The sequence below is a fragment of the Lithobates pipiens genome, unplaced genomic scaffold (genome assembly GCF_037356315.1).
Source record: "Lithobates pipiens isolate NorthernLeopardFrog02 unplaced genomic scaffold, aLitPip1_a1.2 Scaffold_60, whole genome shotgun sequence".
In the NCBI taxonomy this organism is placed as follows: Eukaryota; Metazoa; Chordata; class Amphibia; order Anura; family Ranidae; genus Lithobates; species Lithobates pipiens.
In genome coordinates this window covers 2,950,312-2,962,351 of record NW_027507882.1, presented here as the reverse complement: position 1 = coordinate 2,962,351, position 12,040 = coordinate 2,950,312, and the positions used below count along the sequence as shown (strand labels likewise).

General features: G+C 44.0%; 1 protein-coding gene across 1 annotated transcript in view; it reads right to left on the bottom strand.

Moving 5' to 3' along the window:
* Positions 1–12,040, bottom strand: part of LOC143958280 (moesin-like) — a 35,092-nt gene that overhangs the window by 22,555 nt on the left and 497 nt on the right. Inside the window, exons 2-4 of the mRNA XM_077467803.1 lie at positions 7,220–7,366; positions 3,107–3,203; positions 1,603–1,766 (exon numbers count right to left, since the gene is read on the bottom strand). Coding sequence (XP_077323929.1) covers positions 1,603–1,766; positions 3,107–3,203; positions 7,220–7,366 — 408 coding nt within the window. The remainder of the gene's footprint in view (positions 1–1,602; positions 1,767–3,106; positions 3,204–7,219; positions 7,367–12,040) is intronic.

Sequence of the window (12,040 nt, the reverse complement as noted above, 5' to 3'; positions counted from 1 at the left end):
ACAGATGGGCTTCTATTTTAGATAGGCATCCAAATCTTGCCAAAAACAGCACATCAAGCATAGCTTTCCACAGACCTCAGCAGTGTATTACAAGACAGCCAAAGCGTTCATACCTAGTGGGGCATGTGACCTCCTCCCATAATGTAGTTGAGGTTTGGCCACCAACCACTAAGCTTGACCGCAATGAGGGGGATGAGGTCAGCTCAACAGGACAGGGTATTTATAATTTCAAGAAGTTCATCACTTTAAAAAGAAAAGCAGATTCTTTTAAGAGACTCCTTATAATACAGAAAGTCTCTTGTGCAACCATGGATTCTTTTAAAGTGGTAGTATGGTCGATTTTTTAACTTTTACCTACAGGAAAGCCTATAATAAGGCTTACCTGTAGGTAAAAATAATATCTCCTAAACCTGTACGGTTTAGGAGATATTCCCCTCGGTATGCGCCGCTGACTGCAGCGGCGCATGCGCACAAGGGGGTTCTCTCCGTGAAAATCCGGCAGCGCTCGTGCGGCCGGACTGAAATCTCCCGCGCGCATGCGCGGGAGTGACGATATCGCGGCTCCGGCCACTCACAGCGCCGGAGCCGCGATACCCGGAAGAGACGCCGAGGGAGCATGTCGGCTCCCTCAGCGTGGATCGGGCCAGATGTCGGGGCCTCGTTCTAAGGTAAGTATTTCATAATGAGCTAGTATGCGGTGCATACTAGCTCATTATGCATTTTGCTTTGCAGGTTTAAAAAAAAAATAAAAAATTGCGGGTTTACTACCGCTTTAAGAATGAATATAGATGATGGTGGGGCATGTATTGCAGTTCTCAGGTTTGGCTACAACCTCTAAGATTAATATTGATGATCATTTCAAGCATTTCTCCTCTTATTGTTGAAGGCCTCTTTTGCAACCATGGATTCTCCAAAATGAGACCCCATGTTTCTGGTCACTTGTGTGAGAAAATCGGCATCACTCTGTTTCAAGAAAGCAAAAGCTTTAGGATTTACTATAAAAGGTCTAGTGGGGCACGTGACCTTCTCCCACGTCGCAGTGACTAGGTTTGGCCACCAACCACCAGGCTTGACCATGGCAAAGGGAATAGTGTAATTGCAAGGTTAACGGGGACTCTAAACACAGAAAGTGGACCCCTTTACGAGACTCCAACTACTGTAGGTGGTCTCATGTGCAATCATAGTTTCTCCAAAATGCTACTCCCATTGTTTTGTTCACTTATTTGAAGAAATATGTATAACTCTTTGTTTAAAGAGAGGAACACCATTAAGATTAACCTGATGTATGGTGGGGCATTCAACCTCTTCCCATGTTGTAGTGCCCAGGTTTGGCCACCAACCACTAAGATTGACCATGACTAAGGGGATGGTGTAATCTCACGGTGACAGGCACCCTATCTTTTCAAGCAATTCTCTTATTGTTAAAAGGTCTCTTCTGTAACCAGCTCTCCACATAAAACAAAGTGGACCCCTTTAAGAGACCCCTCTTACTGTTGAAGGTCTCTTCTGCAAACATGGATTCTCCAAAATGAGACCCCATGGTTTCAGTCACTTTTGAGTAGAGCTAGAAGATTTAATCTGGATTAAGAAACTTCCTGTTACCTCTCCATCTGTTTCTGGTGCTTCTCTTCCCTTGCTTGAGCTTTCATCTGCTGCACTTCAATGGTGTCTGGCTTCCTGCGGCGCATGTACAGCTCATGGTTGCCCATGCAGAGGGCCAAGATTCTCTTGTTGATGCGTAATCGTGGAGCGTAGAACACAAAGTCCTGAAACAAAAAACATGACTTATGGTTTGAAAGATGAACTGGACACGGCCGAGGTGAGAACATTTAGGGACGAGCCTCAAAATTCGTATTCTGCCATCTAATTAGCTTAGTACATTATCTGGCATTACTGCCCATCACATGGAAATAGACAACAATTTGGTCAGTCTGGGACAGATACAGTAGACTGACCAAAATGTTGAAGAACTTAGAAAGGATGAGCACCACAAAACTACAAGGAATGTGAAAAAATAGAGCTGAAACTGTAGGGTTACCTCACTGTGGTATTGCAATCTTAAAGCATTGATGTCGATGTAAATGTTCTGATTCCTGGGCAGGCAGCTTCTACACACAGTAGAATCTCCCTGGTCTTCGTATCTTGCAGTACAATGTAAAAAAAAATGTAAAGTGAAGCACCACTGCCGAGAGGTCCAGATCCATCTTTATTCCAACATAAGTCAAGGGGAAAATCCAAAAAGGTAATCAATAAGTTTTGGCACCCCATAAGCACCCCTTCATTAGGGCTTGGATTAAACACAATGCGACTCGACTATAAGTGAACTGGACCGTTATTTTCACTTCCACTGTGATTGCAAGCTCAGACCTTAGCAGCTGGTGAAACGTGTTGGATACCTTTTGGAATGTCCTCCAGAGTTTTTCTGGAATAAAGTTGTATGCGTACCTCCTAGTGGTTTGATGCTTCAATTTCCATTATTGTTACAAAAGTTACACTAGTCCAGTAGGTCTTTATTGCACGTGACATAAGGTCAGAAGAGAAATCCCAACACGTGTCAACACTCCCTTCACCAGGGTAGTAATTTTGAAGAATACTAGTCCAGTATTCTCTGACTGCTGCCAACATTTAAAGCCCAACTCCAGGAACTGGACAAAAATTTACCCTTGCAGGTCAGACCTCCACATTGCAGGGGGTTATCTGCTCATGCAGTCTAGGCTCCAACAAGGTCCATACAACAGCCCTTGATCTCCCAGGTACAATGCAGGGTTACTAGACCTGCATTGTACATGACGACGCAGAGGAACCACCCATAGCATTGGAGACAGGGGAGGAGAGTATTGGAGCTGGTAGCAAGGTAAGTTACATAGTCAGTAAGGTTGAATCTCCCGGTTGTTTCTTTTATAATCACATATACATATATATATATATATATATATATATATATATATATATACACACACACACACACACACACACACACACATACATACACATATACACACACACATACATACACATATACATACATATACACACACACACAAAATATAGAGATATATCTATCCATCTATAAAAACATACACACACAAAACGTTGTTACACTTACCGGTGCCTTCTTGTCGATGGGTTTGATAACAAATTTCTTGTCGTTAAATGAAATATTTCTTATTTCACTCCATGGGAAACCAATCTTAGGTGTCAATCTGGAAAAGAAAGATATAAAAAAAAAAAAAAAAAATGTAAAAAGGCATGAACCCTCTAGAAATGTTTGGTCTTCCCACTATGGAATTTTTAAACTATATAAAATAGCCGCCCCGTCAGTATTGCACGGTTTTACCGGCTCCTCTCATGGACTGAAATGGCTTACTTTGATTTCACTGTACACTGTGAGCTTCTCACAATGTGCATTAGAAGCTACAGCCAGTTGGATAAAATGTGTCTCATTTCCATGCTGGATGACCTCAAATCACCTAGCCCTTTCCTCCCCAGCTTGACCATCCCTGGCCCACCCTTCAATGGATCTTTCAATAAAATTTGGCGGTCTTCACACAAATGCAGCCTGCTTAGAAATGCCCACTTCTCCTTGACGCCCACCCATCAATATTTTGCATTTTGAGATTTGTATAACCCTCCAAAAGCCAGGAAAATACCCCAATATGGCCACTAGATGGAGCTGATAATGATCACAGGAAATACTTATTTACTATAATCGTCAGCCCCATCTAGTGGGCATAATGCATTATTTTAGTTACCCACTCCACTCTATGTTTATAAATTAGGGCCCGTTCACACTGATGCGTTTTTTGTTGCACTTTTAAACTGCTAAAAGCACAAGAAAGATGCAATAAAAATGTTTCTCTTTAAACCCTATGAAACTCTTTACATCGGTGCACTGCAGGTACATTTTGAAAAGTCCAGCAGGCTGCATCTTTGGTGCGCTGTTTAAAAAGCACACAAAAACCAAAAAAAAAAAAAGCCCCAAAAAAAAATAAATAAATAAAAAACCCTCCCATTGAAATAGATTAAAAAAAAAAAAAAAAACTGATCAAAAGCGGTTGGTGTACTTTTTGAGCAACATATCCATGTTTACAGGTGCATGCTGGGAGTCAGGCAACCAGAAAGCACACTAGAGCCTCCGCTTTTAGAAAATATAAAATTGTTGAGAGAGTGAAGTATCTTTTATTGGAAAAAAAAAACAAACAAACAAAAAAAAAGACACACTCGTTTTAACAAATTAAAATATATGTGATTAAAATATATGATTACAAAAGGGAAAAAAGGAAAGTAAATATAAAAGTAATATAAAAGTATTAAAAATATAAAAGTAAAAAAAAAAAATAAATAAAAAAATAAAAAAAAGGCTCGGGACACAGGCAGGCTGGACACACACACACACACACACATGGACACACACACACAGGGATGGATGGATGGATGGAGACACACACACACAGGGATGGATGGATGGATGGATACACACACACACAGGGATGGATGGATGGATGGAGACACACACACACAGGGATGGATGGATGGATGGAGACACACACACACAGGGATGGATGGATGGATGGAGACACACACACACAGGGATGGATGGATGGATGGACACACACACACACAGGGATGGATGGATGGATGGACACACACACACACAGGGATGGATGGACGGACACACAGGGATGGACGGACACACAGGGATGGACGGACACACAGGGATGGACGGACACACACAGGGATGGACAGGCATGTCTCACCCTCGGCTTATACACGAGTCAATAAGTTTGCCAGTTTTTTTGGGGGTAAATTGGGGGCCTCGGCTTATATTCGGGTCGGCCTATACTCGAGTATATACGGTAAGCCCCGGACCAATTGTCAGCCTAAGGACCAGAGGTCTTTTTACAATTTCGCACTGCACTGCTTTAACTGGTAATTGCGCGGTCATGCAATGTTGTACCCAAACGAAATTTGCGTCCTTTCCTTCCCACAAATAGAGCTTTCTTTTGATGGTATTTGATTGCCTCTGCGATTTTTATTTTTTACGATATTAAAGGAAAAAGACAGAAAATTTTGAAAAAATAAAAAAGATATTTTCTACTTTTTGTTATAAGAAAAATCGAATAAACTAAATTTTAGTCATACATTTAGGCCAAAATGTATTCAGCCACATGTCTTTAGTTGGTTTGCGCAAAAGTTATAGCGTCTACAAACTAGAGTACATTTTCTGGAATTTACACAGCTTTTAATTTATGACTGCCTATCTCATTTCTTGGGGTGCTAAAATGGCAGGGCAGTACAAACCCCCCCCCCCCCAAATGACCCCATTTTGGAAAGTAGACACCCCAAGGAAATTGCTGAGGGGCATGTTGAGCCCATTGAATATTTTGTTTGTCCCAAGTGATTGAATAATGACACAAAAAAAAAAAAGTTTACAAAAAGTTGTCACTAAATGATATATTGCTCACATATGCCATAGTTATATGTGGAATTGAACCCCAAAATAAATTCTGCTGCTTCTCCCGAGTACGGGGATACCACATGTGGGGGACTTTTTGGGAGCCTAGCCGTGTACTGAACCCCGAAAACCAAGCACTGCCTTCAGGATTTAAATATAAAACGCTACCAAAAAAAAACTGTTAGCGATCGCAGGGATCAGGCCTCACTCTGCGAACGCTGCAGTTATGTGTTTAGTGTTTTGTAAGTGACAGTGATCGATCGATACTGCACTTGGGTGGGCAAAACGCAGGTGCTAGCAAGTATCTGGGCTGATCCCACTAACAATGCTTTTTTTTGGAACCCTAAACTGCTGGGGACGCTAGTATAGATCTGATCAGATCAGATATTGATCTGTTCAGATACTATACTACTACGGGAGGTGTATGCTTTGTGCGTGGGTGTTAGCGGTACTGGCACTAACCTAGCGCTGCCTGGGGCGATGCAGACCCTAAAACCTAATTGATATCACCTGCCGGGTGATCAGGGGGTTAAACCTTTATTGGGTAATAAAGGGTGGGTGCCCTGATGCTATAAAAAGCAAACTAACCAGAGTCACCCGTAACACTTATACGGTGATCACTGGTGAAAGGGTTAACTAGGGGCAAACAGGGGGTTAAAATCTTTATTAGGTAGTAATGGGGGTCCCTGACGCTATATAAAAACCTGACGGGGAACCTAAATAACTAACTGGCTAACCAGCCAGACACTTATATGGTGATCGCTGGTGAAAGGGTTAACTCTAGGGGCAATCAGGGGGTTAAAACCTTTATTGGGTAGTATATGGGGGTACCTAATGCTATAAAAACCTGGCGGTGAACATAAAAAATAACTAGCTACCTAGCGGCACCAGTGACACTAATGCAGCGATCAGAAAAACGATCGCTTAGTGACACTGGCAAAAGGGGGTGAAAAGGGTTACCTGGGGGCAATCAGGGGGTTAAAACCTTTATTAGGTGGTATATGGGGGTCCCGGACGCTATATAAAAACCTGACGGGGAACCTAAATAACTGGCTATCCAGCGTCACCAGTGACACTTATACGGTGATCGCTGGTGAAAGGGTTAACTCTAGGGGCAATCAGGGGGTTAAACCTTTATTGGGGGGGCTACCCTGGACCTAACTGCCCTGACACTTTTTACTGTCAGAACTGACACTAAATGCAGTGATCAGTAAATAAATGATCACTGCAATCAGTGACACTGTGACTGGGGGGGGCGATTTGTGTGCCTATGTGTCAGTGTAGCGATTGGTGCACTTACTATGTCCTTTCCTCGCAGTCCGGTCAAAAAGACCGCCCCGAGGAGAGTGACATCATTTCCTCCCTGCCTGTGTTTACACTACACAGGCAGGGGAAGCTTCTCATTTGCCAGGAGCGATCGAGAGGGGATGGCCAGAAACCAACGGCCATCCCCTCATCCCGGATCGCTCCTGAAGCGAAATGGACAGCCGCAGCCAGCAGGTGGGGGTCCGATCGGACCCCCCACCCGCTGGAAGTCAAGCATGTACGGGTGTGTGCTTGTACGTGACATTCTGCCGACGTATAATTACATGCGGCGGTCCTTAAGTGGTTAAATAGACAAAAAAATATATATATATGTTCTTGGTTCCTTCTGTGGAATTAAAGTCCTCCCCCCGGACACAATCTAGTAGTAACCTTTGTTACTAATAAACATTGTATTGCAGGAAATGTTGGCAGGAATATGTGCGCTTGTGTAATAATTACCTGTCATTCTGTTCATAAATATTAAGCCCCAAGGCATCCACTCCAAGCCAAAGTTCTGAGCCCTTCTTATTCTTAATGCTAAAGTAGTTCACTCCGTACATCTCCAGGTCCTGAGCGATCTTCAGGTATTCTAGGATTGCATCCTCCCTGCACAACACAACGGTACACCATTGTTAATACATACCGAACTAAAGAACATGTCAAAAAATTGGGTACAAGGGACAAACAAACCCAGAACACGTTGGATGAGTTAGTATCAGAGGGAAATAAAACCAAAATGAGTAGGATGTCCTATCTTATGAATTATTAAAGCACCATGGACTCTTACCAACAGGTTTCAAGGGGGCAACGCCCTTTTATGAGGGCTTAAATTATTGTGAGAGTTTAGGTGAACTCTGGGCTTGATACCCTCCAGCCTTGTAATTTCCCCCTTTCTCTTTTCACGCTTTGGTAAGAATGTTTGCTTTAAGAATCTGTAATACGATCATCTAGAACAGGGTTCAAATTTTCCTGGGCTACTAGCTAGGCCTTAAGGGTTACTCACCCCCAGTTGCCTCACCCAATCCCTACCCTGCCCCCAAACACACCCTCAAACTATCTCATGATATGACAAGGTTTATGCAGAATTAAGTTACAAAAATAAATATTAACAACTTTATCTGTGCCCAACAAGGCAGCCTTACCTGTACCTGTTTGGAGCGCTGATCTAGCACATCCAACCTGTTTTGAGGGTCAAAAATGTCTCTGGTTGCCTATTATATGGAGTCCACTTCAGCACTCAACAATCCCGAGCCCTGGAATTGGACTTTAAATAGTTGAGAGCTGAAATAGTCTCCATATAACCAGAGAGATTAGTAAGAGTTTAGGCGATTAGTAATATGATTACAAGGAAAATCCATTTCATTTTAGGATCAATGATTTCTCTGGTTACCTGTTGCATTGAGTCCACCTAAGCCTTTGTGTGTTGACCCCCAAAAAGTTTTGGTAAGAATCCACGTTGCTTTAATGATCTGCGATCATCTAGGACAGCCAACATGTTTTCGGCGGCTATTAATTTCTCTGGTTACTGATCACAATGCGTCTACTTAAAGTGGTTGTAAACCCTTACAACCAACTTTGACCTACAGGTAAGCCTAGATTAAGGCTTACCTGTAGGTCCAAGAAGATATTTGCCGAAAGACAGGCACTGCTGTCTACGGCGCATGCGCCATAGACAGTGGCGCGCAGGCGCACTGAGCGCGCCGCTGTCAACGGCGATATGCCGCGAGTGGCGGCTCCCGTGCGCATGCACGGGTGTGACGTCATTGCGGCTTCGCTGAATGACAGCGGCGGAGCAGCGAGACCCACCGAGAAGATGGATGCGCTGGACTACAGGGGACAGAGGTGACTTGGCTGGCTCCTGTGTCACGTAAGTGACACATAATGGACTACTATGCAATGCATAGTAGTCCATTATGCCAGGGGTGTCCAAACTTTTTTCAAAGAGGGCCAGATTTGATGAAGTGAACATGCGTGAGGGCCGACCATTTTGCCCGACATTCTTTGAACCATTGAAAATTCGGTCTAAGTGTGTCCATCCGAGCGCTAATACACGGCCCAACAAGAATTCTCTTGCCTTTGTCGCGCTCGTTCCCAACACACAGACGAATGCTCTGCACTTTAGGGGGTACCGTTAATTCTTAATGGTACCCCACACATTGGAAAATGTAGGGTGCTTTTGGTGCAGTGCAATTAAAGAAAAAAAAAAAACTCGGGAACTTCTTTCCCTGCATTTGTGAGTAGGGAAGTCCATTGAAATTAATGGGCTGCCCTACACACAGTACGCAGCCACACAGATGTTGCATTTATGGGCTTAAAACAGGTGGTGAGGAGGCAACATAATGCCTCTTTACCGCCATTCAAATGCCTCTGAAAAGAGATCTGTGCATGGATTGCTTTTCAGAGGAGCAGCAGTCCTGGCTAATATTACACACAAGCCCTACAAAAGCAGTTTTGATGGTATAAGAATGGGGGGGGGGGGGGGCCGGATTAAACGTAACATACACACAGATACATGCACACACTTGCAGACAAATGCACGCCGCACACACATGCATACACATACATACAGACATACATGCACACACATACAGACATACATATGTGCACACACGCATACGTACACACACACACACACCTACAGACATACATACAGACACATGCGCACACACACATACAGACACATGCGCACACACACATGCATACAGACACATGCGCACACACACATGCATACAGACACATGTGCACACACATACAGATATACAGACATAAATGCACACACGTACAGACATGCATCCAGACACATGTGCACGTACAGACATGCATCCAGACACATGTGCACACACACACATACATCCAGACACATGTGCACACACACACATACATCCAGACACATGTGCACACACACACATACATCCGGACACATGTGCACACACACACACACACACACACAGACACATGTGCACACACACACACACACATACAGACACATGTGCACACACACACACATACAGACACATGTGCACACACACACACACATACAGACACATGTGCACACACACACACACATACAGACACATGTGCACACACACACACACACATGTGCACACACACACACACATACAGACACATGTGCACACACACACACACACATACAGACACATGTGCACACACACACACACATACAGACACATGTGCACACACACACAGACACATGTGCACACACATACATACAGACACATGTGCACACACATACATACAGACACATGTGCACACACATACATACAGACACATGTGCGCACACATACATACAGACACATGTGCGCACACACACATACAGACACATGTGCACACACACACACATACAGACACATGTGCATACACACACAGACATGTGCACACACACACACACATGAATAAAGCCCTTTTTCACACTAATTTAGCTTGTAGCATAGTACAGTACCTTTGCAGCTTCCACATTCAGCCGGGTACTGCACTGTAGGGGGAAGCAGAGAGCACAGCACAATCCTCTACACTTTACTTTCACTTTTGAAGCTCACGGAGCTTCTCACAGTGCCGGGGATCGGCTCATCTGACAGCCCTGATCCCGCGGCACACAAAATTGAGAAAGACCAGGCGGGCCGTTCAAAACCGAACCGCGGGCCGCAATTGGCCCGCGGGCCGGACTTTGGAAATGCCTGCATTATGCTTTACCTTTGCAAGCTCCGAAGTGGAGGAAAGGTGAGCCCCTCCACCCCAAACGCATTGGTAGGTGTCCAGGTCACAGTATTGATTCGCAATATGATCATATAGAATAGCCAACACATTTCAGAAGTCAACCATCTCTCTGGTTACCTGTTACCATGAGTCCACCTAAACCTGATTCATGCTAACTAAGCCCTAAAGAAAGTTGAGTGCAACGGCCTCTGAAATGCATTGGCTGCTCTATGCGATACGAATAATTAAAGCAACTTGGACTCTTACTAATGTATTTTGGTGAGTCCACAAACTCCCGCTTCACTGGGTATTGTAAATCTAACGTGGAACTTATTGTAACCAGAGAGATCGTTGATCCCCGAAACGTATTGGCTGTTCTTTGTGACCATATTACCAATCATTAAAGAAATAATGAATAACTTATCAACATGCTTTAAGGTCAATGCACTTCGGCTTCATCGGGTATTGGAATACCCAAGTGGACTCAATGTAACAGGTAACTAGAGAGACTGTTGATCCATGTAAAGAATCATAAGGAATCACTCATCAGAAGGTATCAAAGCAACTTGGACTTTTTTTTACCACTGTGTTTCGGGGTCAACACCCACCTTCATCAAGGCTTAGCCCACTTAAGCGTTGAAGAAAATCAAATATATGATCAGTCATTGGAGTTTATCGTGCCGTGGACCAGTCTCTTCAGAAGGCATACTCTGATTGGTATCTGTGCTTGGTCTGACTACCTGTAATGGGTGTCAAATTCTTCTGGTGAGTAAATTGTTTGCCTGGTGGTGGTGGAAGACGCCATCTATCCCACCCAGTCCACAAAGATTCTCATCAGTCACGTTGATAGAAGATTTTGGTGGTGGTTCATGGACATTTAAAGTGATTGTAAAAGGTAAAGCTTATAAAAAACAACAAAAAAAACCCCCAAAAACCAAACGTATCATACTTACCGCCACTGTGCAGCTCTTTTTGCACAGAGTACCCCCGAACCTGCTCTTTGGGGGTCCCCGGGCAATTCTCGTGGCTCCTCCCTCCCTGTGCTGCTATCAATCTATCCAATGAAGAGCCGAGAACCCCGGGCAGAGAAACAGCGTGTCCCCGCCGGGTCAAGTTTGAGGGTTCAGGTAAGTAAAACGGGGGGGCTGGGGGTCCTAGCGTTTAGTCAGTAACATCAGACGTTTCTGACAAAACGTGTCGGGAAGTAGGGCTCGCGATACGTCACGTGTGCTAGTTGGACGCAGGTGGAACGCAAACAGCCTGCCTGCATGTTTTGAATTGGGCAAACTCTTTATCTTGTTTTAGGTCGATGCCTCGTATGGAATAAAAGGAATTTTTGACATATTACACAATGGGGAAGCCCCTTCTTTTTCAATATATGATCAATTGTTGGAGTTCATCGGGCTGTAGACCAGTCTCTCTTCAGAAGGCATACTCCTACTGGTATTCTGCCCTTGGTCAGACTACCTGCAACGGGTGTCAAAATCTTCTGGTGAATAGATTGTGGACTAGGTGAGATGGCGTCTTCCACCACCAACAGACAAAGATTCTCATCACTCACGTTGA